The sequence below is a fragment of the Eublepharis macularius genome, chromosome 14 (genome assembly GCF_028583425.1).
Source record: "Eublepharis macularius isolate TG4126 chromosome 14, MPM_Emac_v1.0, whole genome shotgun sequence".
Classification (NCBI taxonomy): Eukaryota; Metazoa; Chordata; class Lepidosauria; order Squamata; family Eublepharidae; genus Eublepharis; species Eublepharis macularius.
Genome location: NC_072803.1, coordinates 9,687,690 through 9,711,261, shown reverse-complemented (window position 1 = coordinate 9,711,261; position 23,572 = coordinate 9,687,690). Strand labels below are relative to the sequence as shown.

General features: G+C 46.0%; 1 protein-coding gene across 1 annotated transcript; it reads left to right on the top strand.

The window, feature by feature from the left end:
• Positions 1 to 10,357: 10,357 nt before the first annotated feature.
• Positions 10,358 to 22,618, top strand: SCN3B (sodium voltage-gated channel beta subunit 3). Its single transcript, XM_054998478.1, has 6 exons — positions 10,358 to 10,393; positions 13,812 to 13,975; positions 16,747 to 16,978; positions 19,516 to 19,654; positions 20,095 to 20,193; positions 22,565 to 22,618. The coding sequence occupies exons 2-5, from the start codon at positions 13,877 to 13,879 to the stop codon at positions 20,156 to 20,158; spliced, it is 534 nt and encodes a 177-aa protein (XP_054854453.1). The 5' UTR covers positions 10,358 to 10,393; positions 13,812 to 13,876; the 3' UTR covers positions 20,159 to 20,193; positions 22,565 to 22,618.
• Positions 22,619 to 23,572: the final 954 nt, after the last annotated feature.

Sequence of the window (23,572 nt, the reverse complement as noted above, 5' to 3'; positions counted from 1 at the left end):
TATAAAATTTAGCCGTAAGTCCATCTGGCCCTGGCGCCTTTCCTAGATTTGCAGATTGTATTGCCTTACTTATTTCCTCATCAGTTACTTCACTATTCAACTTATTTCTCCAAGCTTCCGAGATCTCTGGAAGTTTGGTTTTCTCCAAATATGATGCTATTGATTCTTTGGTTACTTCTTTTTTATTATACAGCTTAGCATAAAATTTATAAAAGGCTCTACTAATGGTAGTCTGCTCCAGGTACGTTTTATTTTCTTCACAGATTTTATTTATTATTTTCTTTTCCCTTTTCTTCTTCAATTGCCATGCCAAATATTTCCCAGGTTTATTAGCACCCTCAAAAGCTTTTTGATTCAGTCTTTTAAGGTTCCACTCCAATTCTTTATTACTCATTGCTGTTAACTGTTCTTGAAGAATTTTAATTTCCTGATGTATTTTCTTTTTCCCTGGTCTCTTTTTTAACTGTATTTCTTTGGCCTTTATTTTCTCCTCAATCTCTTGTCTTTTCTCCTCTTTCTTTTTCCTTGCTCTGCCATTTAAGTCCATTAGTATGCCCCTTACAACCGCCTTGTACGCGTCCCAAACTTTACTGGTTGGTACTTCTTTATTCACGTTATATTGTATAAAAAACTTTGTCTCTCTTCTCAATATTTCCATATTTTCACTTTCCTGTAGCAAGTCCTCATTTATTCTCCAGGCTTTCCTTTTTCTCCTTTTTCCAAATTTCCACATAATTGGATTGTGATCTGAGCCTACCATCGGCATTATTTCTACCTCCTTAGTCCATAACGCTAAGTCCTTTGAGGCCCAGATCATATCAATTCTTGATAATGTAAGATGCCTTGCAGAATAAAAAGTAAACTGTTTGGTTTTAGGATATTCTCTCCTCCATACATCTTCGAGAGTCTCTTGTTGAATCAACTCAAAAAAAAGCTTTGGCAATAGTCCTCTTTTCTTTTGTGCTGTTGTAGTCTTTTTATCTAGTTCCAAATCTGTCACTCCATTAAAATCTCCAGCAAGAATTATCTGGTCATATACAAGATCGTCTAAATGCTTCCTTAAATCCTCAAAGAAGCTTTCCTTTGCACCGTTAGGTGCATAAAGTCCGACTACCAACACTCTCTTTAAATTCCAATTACATTCCACCGCTACAAATCTAGCTTCCACATCTCTCATAACAAATTTTGGCTGCAGCTCCTCTTTTATGTACAACACCACTCCTCTTTTTTTCTTGTTAGAGGCCGCTACAAATTCTTTGCCCAATTTTCCAGATTTTAAATATTTTACATCCTGTTTTCTAATATGGGTCTCCTGCAAACAAACAATATCACATTTTTGTTTTAGTAGCCAATGAAAAATATTTTTCCTCTTATTCGGTGAGTTTAGTCCATTTACATTCCAAGATAATACATTACACTCCATATTCATGGTTTTGTTGGTAAGTCTTTTTCATTGTCCTTGATAAATCTCTCCATCTCCCGCTCAGATCTGATGCGTTTTTTTGCCCCTCCAAACTCAAAGGACACTCCTTCCGGTAACTCCCATCTGTATCTGATATTCATGTCCTTCAAAGTTTGAATTAGCACTCTATATTTTTTCCTGTCCAGTAACACTGATCTGGGCAGTTCCTTCATTATGATAATCGTCTTGCCATCAATCTCCAATGGATCTTGAAATTGTTTTGTCACAATCCTCTCTTTCATGTTTCTAGTTGTAAACTGCACAATCACATCCCTTGGTAGTTTCCTCTGGGTTGCAATTCTCGAGTTCACACGGTACGCCACATCTAGGATAGCCACAATTTCCTCCTCCTCCTTCCCCAGGTAATCAGCCAACACCTCAGTCATCTGTTCTTGCGCTGACTTCCCTTCCACTTCTGGCAGACCACGAAAACGAAGCTGCTTCTCCATGTGTTTAGTTTCTGCAACTGACATCCTCCCCTTCACCAGTCTCATCTCTGTTTGTTGCGTTTCTATTAAATTCTCCATCGCGTCTTCTACTGTTTTAACTCTCTGCTGCGTTCCTTGTAATTCACTACTAATCGTTTCCACGCCTTTTTTCACTTCTGACAGCTCCGACTTTACTGTCTGTGTAACTTCTTTGACCTCTTTAATAAGCTCCAATTTCGTGTCCTTAAGTTCTTTCATCATGTCTATAAGCTTTTTGTCCAAATTTTCTATTGCCGATTGCCACTCTTTTTTCGACATCGTGGGGCTTGCTTTAGCTCGCTCCCACGAATCTGCTCTCTTCCTTAGCTCCGTGGCGTATGTTTAAACGTTTTCCTTTTTTTCAAATGTCCCAATCTTTGCCAAAATTAATTTTTTGTATCCAAAATGTCGGGCGTCTTTTCTCTATGGTTTCTCTATGTTATTGTAATCCAAGATGGCCTACTTCCTCTTCCGCTGAAGCCGCGACCCTTCCCTTTTCAAAAATGGCGATTCCCTACTTCCTGTCCGTCGGCAAGGGCCGCTTCCCTCCAGCCACTCTATTGTTGTTACGCACTTCCTGTCTCCCGTCTTCCCACAGCAGGTCTCGCGATGGTGTCTTTTTCCCACAGCTCCAAAACCACAGGTATTCAAAACAATAGTCCGATTTTTGCAATAACTTCTTTAAATTTAGTCTCTTTTAAAATACAACTCCTGCCGAGTCTTCACCTCCTTTTCACTAGTCTGTTGCAGTTTAAAAATCTACTTTCTTTCCTCTCTGTTTTTATCAATCTGTCCCGTTTCAAGAGATAGCGATCTTTACCTTCTCTTCAACTTTCTCGGGTTGTAATCGCTGTTTCGATCTTAAATTCTCCTCTCGACTTCCCTCCCCGATCGAAGCTTGGGTATGTAGGTCTTATGCCAGCCGAATTGGCCCCAGAACTGCCGCAGAGATTATAGCCGACCCGTCGCAAGGTGGGACCTCAAGGATTGGGGGGGAGACTCCTTGAGTAGAGCCCCCCCTCATCCGAGATCTAGCTCACCCTGGGGTCTTGAGCGTTCTTTGCCTGCTCCCCGCCTGAGAGCAGTCGGCCGCGGGTTATTTTCACCCCTCCGGCCGGTTAAAACGGCAGTCCGGTCAGCTCCGCAAATGGAGCTGCGTTAGACCTCCATGAATCCCAAACCGGAAGTCCCCACCGCCAATATCCTTTATTACTACTTCAGTGTCGTCAAATCACAACAGACTTATGGTGACCCCAGCAAAAGGCGTTCAGGACAAGTGAGACGCAGAGGTGGTTTGCCAGTGCCTTCCTCTGCAGAGTCTTCCTTGGTGGTAGCCCATCCAGGTACTGATCCTGATTAACTTCCAAAGTCTGATAAGATTGGGCTATACCACACTGCCTCTCCCACTTCTCCTGAATATCCTTTATTATGAACAACCAATATAAAACAAAAAGAATGTACAACTGTTCAAGTTATCTTCATCAGGTTGCATGTTTTAAAAGGGTAGGGGCAGATTTCAAGATCTGCTGTTAAGATCTTTTGCCAAACACATTTACATAGATTAAGGTGTACTGGGGGGAACTGGTGTGAGGTTGCGTCTTTGACGTTCTGGGAGGAAGAAACCAGTGGTTAGAATAGTAGTGGTTAGCATGTTAGTAGTTGGTTAGCATCTTGGAGATCTAGGTTTTAATCCCTACTGTTTGATGGAAACATGCTGGGTGACCTACTCTCAGCCTAACTGACCTTGCAGGGCTGTTGTGAGGATAAAATGGAAGAGACTTATGGAAGCCACTTTGGATCTCTGGTGTGAAGAAAGTGGAGTATAAAAGAAGTCAATAAAATAAAATGGAAGCGATCACCTGAAAATATATTTCTAATTAGCATCTCTTTCCTGTTTGTATCTTGAAATCTTTTTTTTTTAATTAACTGCCCCATCCAACACAGAGTTATACCCTTCTAAAACAATGTAGAGGAAGAGCAACCAGGAAGATCAGGGGCCTGGAGACCGAGCCCTACGAGGAAAGACTGAAGGATTGGGAGTATTCAGTGTGGAGACTGAGGGGAGACTGAGGGGAGACACAATTGCTCCCTTTAAGTATTTAAAAGGCTGTCACTTAGAGGAGGGAAGGGAGCTGTTCCTATTGGCAGCAGAGGAAAGGACTTGCAATAATGGGTTTAATCTACAGGAGGGAAGGTACCGGCTGGACATTAGAAAAACTTCTTCACTTTAAGAGTAGTTCAGCAGTGGAATCGACAGCCTAGGCATGTGGTGGGTTCTCCCTCACTGATGGTCTTCAAGGAGTGGCTGGACGAATATTTTTCAAGGATGCTTTAGGCTGTTCCTGCATTGGGCAGCGGGTTGGACTAGACGTGATTTCATTGACTTCATCGGACTCAAAAGCATGCCATTCTGCTTAGCGTTCAGTCCAGGTTTGTTATACCTCCCCTGCACTACATGTTAAGCATGGTGCATCATGCTCAGCGATCTCATTTCCTCTGCCCCCTCTCTTCTTGGTATTGAACACCCCGCCTGATGAAACATTCTGTGGATGCCAGAAATGTGTCCCCTGCTTTGTGACATTTTGGGTTGGTCCTGATAAAAATGTTATAAACTGCTGTTGTATTTTTATAATATAGACTAACATTCATTCAGAGAAATACAAAGATGACGCACAGATTAAAAAACAGTTACTCAATCTCTCCCCCCCTCTCCCCGCCCCGGTGATAAACATCACTAGGTCCCGGCACCCATCAAGCCTACAGAAAACAAAAGAGCTGGCATCAATCAGCTATATTCAGAAGAAGTCAGTTCAGCTTGATAAAAAGTCATTTATGAAGCTGGACTGAAATTAAATTCCAGGGACTAAAAAGATGGAAAGCAGATAATATTCATTTTTGAGAAAATTCCAGTGGGCCATCTGTCTGTACATTCAGAGAGGACAGTTAGAGACACACAGACTACTTGTCCTTTCCATTTGGCAGCTGGTGGATCCAGGATTTCTGGAGCAACGGATCACAAAGTCTTCCTAACAGAGGCGTGGGCAGTTACTAGAAGAAGGGTGAGATTTCCTTGGGACACCCTCCTGGTTGCATCTTGTCAGTGTGAATCTGACTCTTGTTAAACTCTTCAAAAGAATTCAAACATTCTTTAAACAGGTGGGGAGGGCTGCTACGAAGAGGCTGTAATATTTGGCCCATTGGTTTGTTGCCTTCAAGATGGTCTGGGATTCATCCTTGCACGTTAACGCTCAGATCCAGGCTAATTTTTCCAGTGGCCAAAGGAACTTTCTGGAGAATCCCCCATGCCACTGGTAAGTGTCCCTGCAGTGTCTGTTGAAAAAATACAGGAAATAAGGACGAGAGCTAGCTCTCCCCTTTCTTGTACGTTGTTGTTCTGGCTGATGAGTATGGTAGACTTTGCACTTTTTTGCCCCCTAGAGCCTTGCTGGAAAACAAAGGGTGTGCCAAACCTCGTGACTTGGATTTTGCCACATTAAAAACTAACAGGTGACACACGATGGACAGAGAGCAGCTGCCGACAAATCCGGGTCCCTCCGAACTCTTGGCAGCCTGAAGAAGGCTGGGCATGGAATGGCACGGCTGAGAGGTCTTTGAACAATGGAACACATTTCTGCAATTGCTGGAGTGGGGGGGGGGGAGAAGGCATTCTGGCAGTGAATGCAAGAGAACCAGATACTCCTAGGCTTTTACATCCAAATCTCAGCTTAGGGGGCATTGCTTGGAAATGTGGGGCTTGTTGACTGTTGCATTTCTTTTTAATTTCCTGTCCTCCTTGTTCTGAAACAAAAGTGTCAGCCTCTTCTCCCCCCCCCCCCCCCGCTTTGCCTATGTTGCTTTGGCTAGGCTGGTTGCCATGGCAACCGCTGTGCAGAACATGGTTCTGTTCACTGTAGCATGCAGAGTTTATATTCATCAATGTCTCTGGGCTCCCTCTTCTCCGGCTGGAGGGCTAAAGAGATCTGAGTCCCTACTGGTTACAGAGAACCTCAGTGCCCTTTGGGAAGAAGAGAGCCTCTCTCCGCTTTCTCCTGTAAAGATCACTTGCTTAATGAGCGTGCAGAAGGTTGAGGGGAGGAGGAACAGCTAACAACTTCAGTCGCTTCTTCCTTTGTGGATATAAATTGGCCAGAGTGAAAACTGGAACCATCTTCACATTAGAACAGTGGCCATCCAAATCTAGGGACATGCCTTCGCTTCCATGGCAGGGGGCAGAAGTTTTCAGCGCAAGAAAAAGGAGCCACACTATCAGTGCTTGACAATCTTACTTCTGGCACTATTTTGCAGCCTTCCTGCTCCACCCTTACCTGTACTATGCAAATATACATGAGTTTCTGCACTGAGTTGGAGGAAGGGAGATTTAGCTACACAGAGCACGGAGAATGGACTTGGGTCCTATGCGTATCTATTCATCCAGCTCCGGCAGTCACTCGACAGCAGGGAGAGTAGGCCCCAAGTAACTACGCCGGTGCCAGGGTTTCTGGCGGCTGCGGCATCCCCCCTGCGCCATCATCGCGCAGCGCAAGCCGGGGGCATTCACTGGCGGATGGCTGGGTTGGCGGGCGGAGGCTGCCCCGGCAGCGGCTCGTGGCTGCTGCGCCTGGCTGGGTCATGTGGTGGCGGCGACGGCAGCAGCACGGGGCTGGCTGACTGCAGCAGCTGCGGGCCAGCCACTTCAGCTCCGCGGCGTGCGCCTCTGCCCCCGACACCCCCTCCAGCACCTCTCCAGTGCCGTCGCACCTGAGGCCACCGCCTATCTGGCCTCTATGGGCACGCCGGCCCTGCACACAGATTCATTTTTTTTCCTGCCATTAAATGCAGTCTTCGAAATGGCAAGTGAGATCAAAGCTAGTATTGGTGTACGTGGTTGACTCAGTTGTGATAGGGACCTATGGATATTTGTCTCTCTGTCAGATGAACTCATGTCAGCACATCCTTTGCTTGTCTAATGTGTTGCATTAGTGATGCGGGCATGTATTTGCTCTCTGAGTTGGAGCATTAGTTTCATAGCGTAGGAGTCAGGGGGGACCATTATGATGATTCTATTTTGCTTTCTTGCACTGATATGCAGAGAACATTAATGCATACAGAACAGGATTTGTCCCCATGGATTCCAAGTGTACCTTTGAAAGTACAGCAACAGCACTGGACATGCTGTACATTTGTTTCTGTTGGCCAGACTCCCCAAGATTTCTACATTTACAGAGATTTCTTTTTAAAGATGAACTTTGTTCAAGTAAACACTCTCCATTAAGATCACATGTCACCATGCTAGAAAAGAGTCCAGTAGCACCTTCAAGACTAACCAACTTTACTGTAGCATAAGCTTTTGAGAACTACAGCTCTCTTCATCAGATGCACCCGTGAGCCATGAGCAACAATGGCATGGTGACTCCCTGCAATAGACTGGCTATCACATCTGCTGGTTTTCCATTGGGAATAAGCTCTTCTTGCTTTGGGGGGGGGCAATTGCAGTTGGTCCGGAAGCTTAATTGCCCATGACAACTTCGGGGGGAGGGGGCATGTTAGGGCACCAGCCATTTTGTGGCTGTTTCAGGATGTGGTAGAGGAGGCAGTGATGAGGCTTACAAAAAGAATTCAGAGTCACTTGGATATGCATAGTATAGTGGAGATGAGTGCAGGATTTGCCAGGTTTCAGACATCTGGGCTGACAATGGCAGTTCAAATCAGAGATTGATTGCTTCCAGCCATTTTAGTCTCCACCTATATCATGCAGGAATGTGAAATACTGTGATGTGCTTTAGGTTCATTCCAGCTTGATTCTGCACTCTGCCATGGTTCAGCAATTTCCCTGTAATACCATTAAATATGCCCTGACCTGGACAGCCCAGAAGAGCTTCTTCTCATCAGATCTCAAAAGCTAAGCAGGGTCGGCCTTGGTTAGTAATTGGGTGGGAGACCTCCAACGAAGACCAGGATTGCAGAGGCAGGCAATGGCACAGCACCTGTTCGCCTCTTGTCATGAAAACCCCACCAGGGGTCGTCATAAGTCAGCTATGATTTAAGGGCACTCACCACCACCATTAAATATGCTTGATTGTAAAGCTGCCCCGTGCTGTGTTTGGGGGACCTTGGGTCAGTCACAGCTTCTCAGAGCTCTCTCAGCCCTACCTGCTTTGCAGGGTGATTGTCGTGAGGATAATAATTAACACATTTTGTAAACTGCTCTGAGTGCAGCATTAAGGTGTCCTGATGGATGGTCTATACATCGGATGTCGTTGTTGTTGTTGTTTAAAATGATGCTGTAAGTCAACTGCTGTGGAGCAAACAATGTGCTTTTGCCTGCCTCATTCCTCGGCCTTGTTACACCCTGGAGTCTGAGTGAACAGGAAAGTTTCCTCCAGTGGAAGAAATCTGGGTCATCCGTCTGATGGGTGAAACATCCTATAAAGGGAAGTGAAAGGAGGTCATTTTAGGAGCTGAGTCAGCAGGATAAGTCCACATCTCCTCTTAATCACATGCGCTTGTGTAAACCCTTTTCCCCCCCTTTGCTGACTCTGGAGTACGGGTGACTGCACTTAGAGCAACTTCTGCATACTCTGGTAACCGACTGCTCTGCCACACCCCAGGGTTTGCTTTCTGGAGCTGTGCACCTGGCTTAGTGCAAACAGATGTTAATCTATTGTACTTCTCTGGGCATGTGGCTGTCAGGCAACACTGCAAGCCACGTGGCTTCAGATCCAAAGATCTATAAAAAGATCTTTTAAAGGGTTCAGAGAGTGGTAACTGTCAACTAAGCCACAGATAGGTCATATTGAGAGAATGGAAGATAAATCACATATGACGCTTGAGGAAAAGCAATGAATCGTATCTTCCCAAGACTGTCGTTTATTGTGGGAAAATACTTTTAACAGTCTTGGAGGGGAGGGGGCATAATAGAGAACAGCTGTCTACCTCTTCAAATAACAGAAGAAGGAAGTTCCAAGTAAAAGTAGCATGGACAGGGCTTTTTTTCAGCAGGAACATGGTGGAACAGAGTTCTGGCACCTCTAGAAAATGGTTACATGGCTAGTGGCCCCGCCCCCTGATCTCCAAACAGAGGGGAGTTTAGATTGCTCTCTGCGCTGCCGAGTGGTGTGGAGGGCAATCTAAACTCCCCTCTGTCTGGAGATCAGGGGGCGGGGCCACCAGCCATGTAACCATTTTCTCCAAGGGCAACCCACTGAGTTCCACCACCTCTTTTCTCAGAAAAAAAGCTCTGAGCATGGAGAACGTTTAAAGCAAATGGGAATTCTCCTCCTGGCCCAACATTTCTGTAGAAATCTCTTCCAAGTGATGTAGTAATGCCCAATTTTGTGCCAATTTGATACACAAAGCATTCGATTCCATGAAGGACAAGAATACCAAGATGGTTCATGCCTTCTAAAAGTATATTCCAGGATGGCTCAATTATGTTCATGGCAAACCGAAGAAAGGGGGGGGGCTTCCTTCACTGAACTACTCAAAGGGGAAGGAAAAGGAAGTGTGCCACACAATAAGGGGATAACTGAATTCTCTAAGGAGACTGTATAAATTTAATAATTCAGTGAGTTATACCCTATGAGGTAAATATCCACAAAAAGTGCTAAATCCAATTAAAGTGAGAGAGTACAGTCCCAAGGATTATATAATCAAAGTTCAGACGGCTGTATGTTGACCACGGCGTCGCATAGTCACGAGGGGAAGCACCATACCAAAGAGACTGTTGTGCCTTCCAGGGAAGGGAATCAACATTTCAGATCAACATTTCAAATGTCATTAAATATTCTGAGAAATTCAAAACCCTCTAATGGGAACATGGATGGATAGTTTAAGTCAAAAGAGACGCAACAGCTGGGTGTTATTTAGGTTTCAGTGGGTGACAGACTCACTCTGAGTCCAGTTTTGGGACCAGCCAACTTAATCCAATGGCACACACACCCACACCATACTTACCAATGCAAAGTCATAGATGTCAATTTCTCCTTCGACAGAGAAAGGGGTTGTTGAAAGCGCAGTTAAGGAGCATCTCTTGACTTTGAGTGACAGCTGAGCTGGAGGCGCATGCAGTGGGTATTGTGGAGAGAGGTCCAGCTTGTTCCTGCCACTAACCTTATGGGCACATGCCCTGATACATGAGGATTTCTACGGCATTTCCAACTATGATTAAAATGACCTTTGTCGTTCTCCAAATGCCCTCATTATGGTCTCATCAGAAGCTATCAAAACTCGCCGCCACTCAGCAGCCACTCAAAATTCCGAAAGGGAAGCATGAACTTTGGAGCCAGCCCAGAGCAAAAATAGCCCCACAGATTTAGTTCAGGGCACGTAGTAGCGTGAGACTGAGGCGGGCAAGTTCTCTGTTCTGGAAAGAGGGAGGCAGCTGCTCTCCTCCCACCTCCCCTCATTGTGCTTTCTTTATCGGGCTTGGTGGAAGAGCTTGTGCCTTCCTTGTTCCAGAACAAGGGTATTTTACTGCTAATCAGTTATGACAGATATATTTTTTTAAGTGGGTTGATTCACCTGGCATCTAGAAAGATTTGATGCTGGTGCCGAAAGCGCAGGAGATGGTGTGCCAGGGAAGTTAGCAGGAGAACCCCCCCCCTCCACCCACCCCCGTCTCCATTCCTTTTGAAAGCAAGGAGGGTTGCTTGCCTTGGAGAAGGGGGGGATGCCTTTCTCCGCCAAGGAATGATCTGCGCATGCTTAACTGGAGGGCTTGTCTCCCATCATCTGGAAGAAGGCTGGCCTTGCCGTGCTCACGTTACGGGAGAGAAAGGTTGTATCCGAGGCGGGGGAAACCAGGCTGCCGAAGATGCTCTTCCCCTGGGCGGAGGACTGGAGAAGGCGCCGGAGGCTTCTGCCAGAGTAGCAAGCCCCAGCAGACCCTCTCCCTCCACCACCGCAGGAAAGGCGGTTGAGTCCGGCCTGGGACCAGAAGGGGGATCAGAGACGGCGCCCGCCAGAGGTGCTGCCACAGCTGTGAACATCTGTGCGGGGCGGGGGCGGCGGGGCGGGGCGGGGCGAGCAGCAGCCTGCAGCCGCGGAGCTGTCCAGGGCGGGTGGCGCTCTCCATGGTGCTGAAGGCGGCTCTGCCGGGACCCCTGCCGGGCGCGCAGCGGGAGCGGGCGGCTCCGCGGACAAAGACCGGCTCCTTCCCCGCCTCGTCGCTCGCTTCCCTGGCCGGGAGGGCGTCCCTCACCCGCCCTGTTGCGCGGCCAGCAAGCGAAGCGGCTCGGCAGCCGGGCCCCCCCGCCGCGCCCGGAGTCATGGCCGCGCTGACCAAGGTGGCTTGCGCCGCCTCCCTCCTGGTGGTCTTCTGGGGTAGGTGCTTTCCTTCTGTTTCTCATGGCAGCCGCAGGTTGCTCGTCTTCCAAGAGGCAGGCTGGAAGAAAAGGATGGGGGCGGTGGGTTTTGCAACTGATTCCCCAGTTAAGGGCTTTGCAGGAATTGCTTCTGCCCTACGAGTTGGGGGGGGTTGTGGCAAGATGTTGCGTGATCCAGGTCAGAGTAGCAGATGCTAAAACGTCAGGCTTGGTTAGATGATGGACAACGCACAGGCACGGACGCTTGGCTTTATATATTAGCGAAGCCAGTAGGATTTTGACTAAGATTCTGCCCATTTGCTTTATGATTGACTAACAGTGCAATCTTAAAAAGAGTTCAGTAGCACCTTTAAGACTAACCAATTTTATGCATGCAGATGCATGCATCTGACGAAGAGAACTGTGATTCTCGAAAGCTTATGCTACAATAAAATTGGTTAGTCTTAAAGGTGTTACTGGACTCTTTTTGATTTTGCTACTACAGACTAACACGGCTAACTCCTCTGGATCTAGTGCAATCTTAAGAAGTGTTACTCCAGTCTAAGCCCATTGAGGGCTGTGCATGGTTTCGAAAAATCATTTAAAAATATAGACTCTTACAGTGCAATCCTAAACAGAGTTATTCCTGTCTAAGCCCATTGAAATCGATGAGCATAGCCTGGAGTAAGTTTGCTTAGGATTGCTCTGTAAGATTCTTTCCATTTTCTTTATGATTTTTCTTAACCATGAATAGCCTATAAAAATATTATTTAAGGGATATGTCACATGACACTTGGAAGTTATTTTCAAGCAGGGTTTCCCCCCTGTTTTTAACTAAAAAAATGAATGGCAATTAGTTCAGTAACACCCTAACGTGATTTTGGGAACAAGGTTATATTTTGGAACTCAGTAGATGGAATGGGAAACCAAAAAGAAGAGTTTTCAGCTGTGGATGTGATCCATGCAATCAGATTGCCCATTTAATTTAAGAGCTCATCTCAAATAAATTCAGGAAACAGAGGAGAAGGGTGTTTATAAAACTAAATAAACTAATGTCCAAAAATGCTACTGGAAAAGGATTGCATTTTATTGTAGACTATCATATTTATCTGATTCCTGTTTGTACTTTTGACCTGATAGAAAGCATTTGGGGGCAACTGTATGATTGCATTCTTGCTGTTTGGCCAATGCTAGTAGACTCTGAACTGTTTCAGGGTCTGGAGCATTTTCTACATGTGAGGCTTAAGAGGGTTTTGCACTTCCCACCTCTGAAAATTCTTACACTGGCTGAAATATGGTTTCAACTTTAAAATGGATGTTTTCTTTTTTTATTTTGTCTTAGCCACGTTCCCATTTGTGCACCCTGTGCAAGAGAGGTTCAGCGGTGCTTTTAAGATCCTGTGGGAAAATCCTTTTAACTATAAATGGCAAAAGCAAAAGTGGCTGCTTCATTGGCTCAGGGAAGACCATGTTATTATTGTTGAATAGCACGTTGCTGGGGAATTGGTTGGCCCGGTTCTTTTTAGCACGAAAGAATTGTCACTGTTGAATGTTAGCTTGAAAGGGGCTTAGTAAGATTTCTCTAACCACTCCTCTGCAGGTTTATAAGAGAGACTTTCCAAAGCTCTTTTCCCCTTTGAACAATACACAGTACCAAAACCTGGGGACCAGAAGGCATGTGTTATCTTTGGGGAAAATCTGTGCCCATGGTGGATTAAGAGAGAGAGAGAGAGAGAGAGAGAGAGACTGTAGACAGGATGACACAATGTTGCAAACATTTCAATCTCCAGTAATCTTTTGGAAGAGCACCAAAGAAGAGCTCTGTGGAGCCTTGAAGATTACATTTAGGGATGAGATGGAGATATGTGAGCTTTTGTGTGAGCAGGTGTTGATGAAGACAGTATTGGGGTGCTTTATCATCTAATTTTGTCTTTTTAAATGTTATGAGCTTTGACAGATGGAACAATATACGCATAAATATAAAGTGACCATGGGGTTACTAGAGCCAGTGTGTGCAGAGAATTTCAAAATGTTTGCACTTACACTGTGCATAGTTAAACCCAAATCTTTGTGAAGAAAGATGACAATTGCCTCAATTTCTCTCAAAAGAATATGTTACATTTGTATATGCGGATGAGGAATTCCTTGTTAGAAAAATTCTGGTTGGCTGGCTCCATGTCACACGTATGCTGGCATCTAAATTATTTTATTTAGAAAATGTTAGGCACTATAAAAGTGCAGATTCCTATGCTGATGAATAGGGAAAGAACATCTCATAATTCTGAAAACTACCAGTTGTTTCAGTGCCCAGATTATTAAATACGGATTACTGGTTGAAAGCACTGTGAAGCGGGAAGCTTTTGCAAATCTGGGTATTTAATCCATTCTCGATAAATGCCAGTCATGAATTTAAAAGATTTGTTTTCACTGAGAAACAGAGGTGACTTGAATAACAGGTTGTGCTCTGTGTCCCTCCACCCCTGTCCATGCATGTTTGTGATCCTTCTTTCCTCCTATGTGGACATGTACGCTGGCTGCCACCCCTTCGGCGCCACGGTGCCTGCTGTGTTGCCCTCCAAGTGAGCATCTGCTCTGCAGTCTGTGTCGAAGTGCCATCGAAGACGGAGGCAGTCCAAGGATCTCAGATGAAGCTGCAGTGCATCTCCTGCATGAAGCGAGAAGAAGTCAGCGCCAATACTGTGGTGGAGTGGTTCTATAGGGCCGAAGGGGGCATAGATGTACCCGTAAGTAACTCATTGGGTAACTCAAGTTATGAGAATGGAGGAAGAAGAAATTTCTTTTTACAATAATCCTACTATATAAATCCCTTCGCATCTTTCCGACGATGCATATTTATCCTGGTGTACCTGCACGGCGCACCAGGATAAAAGTGCGCCATGGAATGCCACCAATGGAGAGTGCAGGCTAAGTAGCCCAGCTGGAGGAAGAGGACGGCGCAGGAAGAGCGAAGCGCTCAAGCCCCTGTGGAGCTCAGGTGATGGGGTGGAGGCAAAGCGCCTGTCGACCTCGGAGCCCCGCCATGCCGCGCCACGGTGCTCTCGGCGGGGACCGGGCAGAGGTGAAATGCCCGTTGCCCTCGGATCCCTGCCGAGCTGAGCTGCACTGCTCTTGGCGGGGCTCTTGGCAGAGGCAAAATGCTCATCGCCCCTGGAGCCCTGCCAAGGGCCCGTCACCCTCAGAGCCCTGCCGAGCCTAGAAAGGCAGCCTAGAAATATCCAAAATAAATAAAATAGAATAAATAAAAACAATTAAAACCAAAGCTAAAATACATATATAAAATCACATAAAGCAATGAACTGAAATGTAGAGAAGGAAGGAAGACTCACTGGGGGAATGCCAGATGGAACATCTGTTGGTAGAAGAGAGGGACAGAAAGGGACAGATGAATATTCTTTGGAAGAGAGTTCCGTAGTTTTGATTCTGTGGCCAAGAAGGCCGTCTGTTGGGTTGCCACCTGCCTAATATCTAGAAGTGAGGGCATTTGAAACAGGGTATTTAGAAGATGACCATAATGGAGAGGTAGGTTTGGGCAGGTGACCTTTCAGATGTGCTGGTCTCAAGCCATACAGGGCTTTAAAGATCAATGTGGGCACCTTAAAATGATCTCAGAAACAAATTGGGAACTAGATGGGCCAAGGCTGGATATGGTCCCTTCAATCCATTCCAATCAACTTCCTGGCTGCAGCATACTGCACTGATTGGAGTTTCCAAGCACTTTTCAAGGGCAGCCCCGTATAAAATGCCGGGCAGTGTTCTAACCTAGAAATTACACATGGGGATTGCGAGATGGAGTACATTCGTTCTCTGCCTCAGTTACAGAAGGGAGGAATAAGACAAAAGGGAAGAAGAACCTAATAGGACCACAGTCGATTATTCCTGCCATGTATTCCATATAAACTGTTGCCTTTGCTCTGTAGAATTGTGAATGTGGTTCACAGCATGCCAGTAGTTGACAGAGAAGGAGCACAGCTTTAACCCCTTCCCCTGTACTGGATTTATCTCCATGATCAAGAACAAGGAGTCATCCCATGGGCACTGTTAAAAGTTTGTTCAGACACTGAACAAATCAGGCTGGTGTAAGATGCTCAGCACCACTCATTCCCATTAGAAAGGTATTGTGGCAAAACTTAATACATGAAGATAAGCTGCTGCTTTGTACTGAATCAGACCGTCGGTCCATCACAGTCAACGTTGTCTCCTCCAACTGACAGTAGCTCTCCAGTGTTGTAATAATACAACAACAACAACCACACTTGATGTATATACTGTCCTTCGGGACAACTTAATGCCCACTCAGAGTGGTTTACAAAGTGTGTTATTTTTATCGCCAGAACAATCACCCTGTGAGGTGGGTGGGGCTGAGAGAGCTCTGAGAGAGCTGTGACTAGCCCAAGGTCACCCAGCTGGTTTCAAATGGAGGAGTGGGGAAATCAACCCAATTCTCCAGGTTAGAATCCTGCCACTCTTAACCAGTACACCAAACTGGTGCTGAAGTCTTTCACATCACTTACAAGCTGTTCCTGGGTATACCAGGGACTGGACTTGGGATTTCTTATATGCCAAGCAGATGCTCTGAGCCATGGCTCCTTCCTAATATTGCAGTACAGTAGAGTTTGGGCCTTTGTTTTATTCAGAAGTCTACCAAGGCAATTTTTTTACAGGAGAAATCAGAGCTCAAGTTGAGGAGTTGGAACAGGAGATGGGTGAACTAACAAGAGAGAAGATTAGCACCAGTTGAAAACACAGGCCTGTAGCGAGACTTCAGTAGTCTCCTATTTTGAGTACTGGAGCTACCTCTTTGCAAGTCCAGTCTGACAGGGAAGGCTCTATAGTGAAGGACAGTGGACTTGGCCTTTCTGTCGTGTTGGAGTTTAATGACAGCGCAGTTCCCACTGAGATCTCTATTGGGGCCATACAGTGCTGTTAGGCTTTCTGCACATGGAACTTTGTTACCAGGATGTAGGAAATGCTTTCCTAAAATGGTTACCAGGAATCTGATAAACAAGCTAAAGAGAGCTAGCCATTTGCAGCAAAAGGAATGGGGGGGGGGGATGTAAGTGTCTATGCCCCTCTGCCATGTTGTTCTTTTTGAAGATGTATTATTAAATATAACCCACCGAAAGCTAAGGGTTAAACTGTGGTGTATTGATAAAGCAGCTATTGGTGAGAGAATCATCTTTGTAATGCCTTTTCTTCATTCCGTTCTGATACACAGTGCCAGTTTTTATAGCAAGTCAGTCCTATCTCTTGGCAAAGAGCCTTGTGGTTGGGCACCCTGTCGCCCAGGTGCCCCTGCAGCTTCACCCGCACTGATCCACACAGATAGCTAGCTTACCCCCAAGCTTCGTAAGGTTTTGGTGTGATAAGTCCTTTGCAAACGCTAGTTTTTCAAATGAAGAGATGTCTCAAATGAAGCTAAGAGATGTTTTACAACTTGTTCCTTAAGATATTGAAGCAAGGGCTGGGGATGACTTCCTTGTTCTTCTCCCTACAGATTTATGAGCATCGGAGCAAGAACGAGAAAGGGCCGCTGGAAAGCCGCTTCAGCGGGCGGCTGCACTGGAATGGGAGCGAAGACATGCAGGACGTGTCCATCTCGGTGCACAACATCTCCCTGAATGATTCAGGGATCTATACCTGCAACATCACCCGGACGTTCAACTTCGAACTCCATCGTCCGGTCGTCACCTCCTCCACGCCGATCCATCTCACAGTCGTGAAGGAGGGTATGGAGGATGAGACTTAACTTGTAGAGTTAGTTCTACATGTCTCAGTTGTCAAGTCATTTGCAAAGGAGCAAGGTGGTGAAATCCTCCTCAGGTAGAAGTTGGAGTGTTTGTGTGTAAGGGAGGGATGGCGTCGGCTCTGGTTTGCAGCTATTTCTCTTGCGTCTTTCGGGGAAGAGAAAAATCAAAGATATGATGGGAAAGATCGCACCGAGGGTGACTTTTGAGAGGCAGCTAAAGATGCTTGCGATGTGGACCATTAATCATGTGTGGCACGTTATAGTCTTGCTCCCATGAAACCTTTACATTATTATGAATTCTGTTTCACTGGGGAGAGCTAATGTCTCCTGAGATCCAGCAGAGGGGTACACCGTTCAGATCTGCAAAGGCCAGATGTGTGTGCGTGGAGGGGTCTTTCTTTTAAAAGGTCACATAGCTCTAGAAGAACAAGGTGATCAGTCCAGGCTGGGGAATGAGATACTGATTGTTAAAGTAATTCAAAAAGTCCCTCTTTGATGAGCAGCCAATGCCTAAGAGGCGAAGAATGCCAGTTTGATTTTGCACAGAATGGTTCGTATAGCAATGGGCACACGTAGTTTTGCCATGGGAAGACTTTGCAGCCATTCAGGCATTTGTGCACTGCTTTGGATAATGATGACCAGGCTTATATATGGCTCTTCTAGACAGATTAGTGTCCCGTTCCCCCCCCAATAAGAGCAGCGAACAAAGTCAGTGTTATTATTATCCCCACAATACAGGTGGGGAATTGAGGCTGAGATGAGTGGCTTACTCAAGGCCACCTGCTGAGCTCATGGCAGTAGTGGGGTTCGAACGAGCAGAGTGCTTATTCACAGCCCAACCACTGTGCTACATTACCCTCTCCTCTTTCTCCCACTGTTCCCTGGACCAGGTTATGTGAATCCAAGCATTATAATGTACCCAGAGAGTCATAAAATAGTCTTCTCCCTCCCATCCCACTTGAGGTTGGCCAAGGAACCCCCTTCGTTCAAAACTTAAGGCTTTTGCTTTTTATTCTGTGCATTTTCCTCCAGGGAGTTCTTTTCTCTCTCCTCTTTTAGGAGTGCGTGGAGGTTCCTCTCTAGCTTGCCATGGGCCAGCTGTTCCATCAGCACAATTTCGGTTCTGCCTTTACCCATAATGCCCATACAAGTTCATGTGCAGAATTCTCTCTCTCTTCCCTCTGATCACTCCAGATTTGTTCGTAGCTCAGGACAACGTTTATTGCAAGGTGTCAACATAACTAAGATCATCAGGGAATGAGATCAGCAACAGACTATTCTCTAATGGTTTGGGGAGAGCTGCAGGTGTTCCCCAAAGAGAAGCAGCAGAGCTGCAAGATCGTTGAGCCGAAGGTGGCTTCACCTTCTCCTATCTGCTGTATCTTTATTGTTTTCTCTCTCCCACAGCTGCACCTCTTTTTTCCTGTATTCTTTCCTTGCTGAGGAACCCTCCCCAAGTCGTCTCCATTTCTTGGTAGTTCTCTTTGTTTCCTTGGCTTCAGCACATTATAGTACATCTGCAGATTGGGAACGGGGAAGGGGAATAAGTAGGAAACGAGAGTCTATCATGTTACGAGATCAGCTGGAATAAACACGGCTCTGAATCTCTGCAGTATGTAATCTAAGCAACGCTGCATGCAGGGCTTTTTTTCTGGGAAAAGAGGTGGTGGAGCTCAGTGGGTTGCCCTCGGAGAAAATGGTCACATGGCTGGTGGCCCCGCCCCCTGATCTCCAGACAGAGGGGAGTTGAGATCGAAACTCCCCTTTGTCTGGAGATCAGAGGGCGGGGCCACCAGCCATGTGACCATTTTCAAGAGGTTCCGGAATTGCGTTCCACCGCGTTCCGGCTGAAAAAAAGCCCTGGCTGCATGTCTAAGCACGCACTTAGGAGACTGGACGGAACAGTGTGCACGTGGAAGTCAGTTTCAAAGGATTGGGGGGGGGGGATTGCAAGATCTTTTAGGGGACAGTAAGCCTCAGTTCTATCATTCAGTGCTAGCAGTTCCCTGAAACCACCCACTTGCCTTCATGTAACCTCACAGCATTGTTACTTCTCCAGAGTAGTGACTAATTATAATGTGCATTTCATCCATATGCGTATGATTATTTCATGGAGAGCGGAAAGACCGGTGCCCTGAGGTTTTAACTGCTCTGCAACATCAGAGAAAGCCATGCACAATTTACGGCAGCTGACCAGAGAATGAGGCCTGCAGCCATTTCGGTTCTAGAATTCAAGACGCCAATACTTTTCCGCTGGCACAGTTTGTTCCAGGAGAATCGATAGGCACATAAATGTCTCCTGGCGTGACTTAGGGCATAAAGTCCAGGCAGCAAAGGTCAGCTACCCAGTTGCTGCACTGCAATAATTCCATGGAGGAAAATGTAGAAAGCCATACAAAGCTAGGGGGATTGCAGGCCTGTCTACGAAAGAGGTCAACACGTGTACTAGATTCCAGGTTTTGCTCATGTCGATCCTGGAATGCTTCAAGAATCTCTTCCTGTTTGTTCCCATCACAGCTGGAGAAGACTTCACATCTGTCATCTCGGAAATAATGATGTATATTCTCTTGGTCTTCCTCACCTTGTGGCTTCTGATAGAAATGATTTACTGCTACAGAAAGGTCTCCAAAGCTGAGGAGACTGCCCAGGAAAATGCGTAAGTGTAAAATCCACAGTTGCTCCAGCAAAAGCATAACCGAAGTGGGCACATCAGAAATGCATGGAAAAAAAATAGAAGAGGTACTCCATAGCTGAGTAGGCTCGGCTGCACACATGGAGCTCCCTGCCTGCCATTGGTCTGTCATATTGTTTCAGTGGAACTTTATTTCCACAATCCTTTGCATAAATATTCCTTGAAATGACTGAAGATCATACGCAGGAGCCTCACCAGAATGCTCCCAAGAGGCTTTGGGAGGGGGGCCATGAACAGATGCGGCTGGTTTATCTATCCACATGTCCCCAAACCTGCTACCTGAACTCCTTTAAAGGAGAATGCCAGCAGTTGAACCAGGTTCCCTGCAGATTAACCCTGCAATCTCCCTGGAGCATGAATTGGCACATTTCTTTTCTGGCTAACCTCTTCATATCAATTTACAGGACTGACTACCTCGCCATCCCATCAGAAAACAAGGAGAACTGTGCTGTACCTGTGGAGGAGTAGAAGATGAAACCCTAGGGTATGGTTTGCTACCAAAGGTAGGAGAGCTCTGCTGAAATCTGTGATATGCGTGATGATTAGGAAACCTCGGAATGCAAGGAATGTTAGAATATTTGCAGACAGATCCAGGGCTTTTTTTCTGGGAAAAGAGGTGGTGGAACTCAGTGGATTGCCCCCGGAGAAAATGGTCACATGGCTGGTGGCCCCACCCCCTGATCTCCAGCAGCGTGGAGGGCAATCTAAACTCCCCTGGAGATCAGGGGGCGGGGCCACCATGTGACCATTTTCAAGAGGTTCTGGAACTCCGTTCCACCACATTCCAGCTGAAAAAAAACCCTGGAGGTACTCATGGATCTGCTTGTAATTTCCAAGCAATTCCAGTAGCAACTAGTCCTGTAGAGATGATGGGACGTGGATGTATTATTGAGGAAGATCTTTGCCACAAGTCTCCACATGCTAGGTAACAGAATCCAGGAGGGTTGGAGATGTGTGAATACGGTTACATATTATCACCTGGCGGGGATTAACCCCTCAGCATTTCAACAAACTTGTGTTCTTTACATAGAACTGGATCCTATTACTCCGGTCTACTAGGGAAGGGGCCTGGCTCTGGCAGAGGAAGGCTTGTTCTTAGAGCAAAATGTTTCAGTTAGTAGAAGGAAGGCACACGCTCGAGCCCTTCATGGCTAATGCTTGAAGTGCAATCTTCAAGCATTAGCCATATGTGGTCCCATGTATGGTGCTTGCAGCCTTTTGCCTCCTGCCACTCACACATATTCTAGGGCTGAAGTTTTGTTGAACACTTTCATTTTCTTCCATGAGAAAATGATTGTGGAGATCTGAGATCAGCTTTGATGATCTATGCTAGTGATGATCAATTTGGCCCCCGTAGAGAAGTACCATGGTTAGGAAATGAAGGCAATGAAACAAGCAGTCTTATTTAATTGTAGACTAGGAAAACGCAAATGATAAGGGATACTAGGTTTAAAGAAGTGTAACTCATGGCTGTTCATAGAGTCTCTCTACACGAGACATCTGACACATGAAGAACATATGCTGGAAGATGCAATGTTAGCTGAGAAGGGTAGTTTAAAAAGACAGAGCCAGCAGCAGGGGAAAGGCTTTGCTATACACTGGAACTGTGTGAAGGGGCTGTGAAATGCCAGAAGGGAAACTTCAGTCCATTATAACCTCTCCAGGTCCAAGCCTGGCTCTGGAAGACAGCTTCAGCCCATTTCCATTCCTTGCTGCCCTCTGGTTGCGATCCCACACAGTTTTAGACTGGAGAGGTGAAATTGACAAAGCCTTCAAGGCAGCAAAGATGAAATTGACAAACCCTCTGAGGAGCGATCTCCACCAGCTCTGTCTTTTAAACTACGCTTCCCAGTTAACATTGCATCTCGCTACACTTGACTAACACGTGCTAAGGTGTCTCGTGTAGAAAGACCAGGGCTCATTTTGAGGGGGAACGTGCAGGAACGCAGTTCCGGTAGTTTCTCAAAGAGGTCACATGACAGGTAGTCCCACCCACCTGACTCTCAGCCATTTGGGGCCCATTTTGGCCTGGATTGGGGCCGAAACAGCCCGGATCAGGCCTCTGATGGGTGGTGGATCACTCTCCTGCTCAGCAGCTGCCCAATCCTGACCATTTTGGGCCCCTTTTTGGCCATTTTCAGCCCCTTTTTCCCATTTTGGGCCCAATTTCGGCCCTGAATAGCCAGGATTGGGTCCAAAACAGCCAGGATAGTTGATGTCAGGGGGTTGGCATATGCTAATGAATTCCTCCTGCTCTTTTTCTACGAAATGACCCCTGAGAAAGACTCTCAGTTCTCAGGTTCGGCCAAACACCAGAAATTTCTGTCTTAAGGGAAAGGCCATGAAACAAATTTTGTGGCAAGCAGAGCCAGCGCATGTTGCCAAGTGGCATGCAGGTCCATACTTGCACAGGTGTTATACCTATGATGGATTAGCTATCCGGCAAATGTCTGCGGGTGAAAAATACACTGCTGCAATCACTCTCACAAGACAGTAAGTCCCACTTCCTTGAAAGAGGTTATGGATGCAGGTGTATACGAAGCATAGGCACTTAGGCAGATCGCTTTCCGTACCAGCAAGAAGCCTTGGTCAAAGACTAGGGGATCCGTGCACGTCGTTTCATGTGTTCTAAGCATTCTCTCCATTTACTCCAACCACAGTTAGAGAACTCTTGTTGGCTGATCCTTGAATGCAAAATTTAGGAATCCCAACACCATGTATTTTGAGAATAAGCATTGCGCGTGGGAGCATGTGTGTGCACGCATGTGCACTGCTGCTGCTTCTATGTGCAGGTAATGCATGCAACAGATGCAGATCCTCATCCTGTCTTTGAAAAGGGTGCAATGAATCACACTCATTTATCTTTTCTTCAAGGAGTCTCCAGCCACAAGGATCCAGTTGCTGCAGCCAGGTTTGTGGGAGCCCAATAACCGGAGAAGGAGGAACAAAGAGTGTAAATGTGTTTCTGTCTGTCTAGGATTGCACAGCTTTGACTTCATGATTCCCATCTTGAGCTATCAGCCCCATTTGCTAAAGAATTCTCCTTTGAGGCATGCTGAGTCAAAGGGGAAGGGATGGAGCCGCACCTTCCCCCTCATCAACCTCAACAGCTTTGTAAATAAGCTCACCTCTCACTAATGCACGCCTCCTTTCAGGTGCTTTCAGACATTACAATTACCTTGGAACAAAGCGAGGATCCCGCACCTCACAGTGTTCAAGGGACATAAATTCAGTAGCTGTTGCATTAGCGTTCATGTGTTTTAGCACATTAATGCCTGACCTATGGCGCCCCAAACTCATTGCATTTCCCTGGGGCAACAATACTATTGCTTGTATGTTTTGGCTGATGTCATCATGAGCATATGGTGGAGAACTAGGGCAACAGGGGGGGGATATAAGGGGAATAAGGTTTTTAGTGTGGTTGTTCATGAAATTGTGCTGTAAATGAGAAAAATGATCAGGGAGTCAGAGATGCATTCTGTAATACGAGAAATGGTGGTAACACTACAGCACGTCAGAGTTGCATCTGGGGCAAAAGTGACATCAGAAAGCACCTTTGGTTTGCGTAAAAAGTTGTTTCCAAATTGCAACACATCATGTCACATTACTGTGTTTTGGTGCAAATGGTAGCTAGAGTAACTAGCTGTTCAGTGATTTAGCAACACCATTTAAAAAATGTTAGCCAGTTAGGCAGAAGGGGTGGATAACAATGGCCATTTCATATTTCACTGGAGAGATGATAAATTTCTCCTGGCTGTTTGGTGAGATCGTACTGATAAACAAGCCACCCCAGGGTAAGAGAATTTACCAGGTGAGTTTTATGTATTAAAGCAGTAAAAGCACTATGAAAATCTGCCACGGGATAGAATTTTGGCTAGGTAG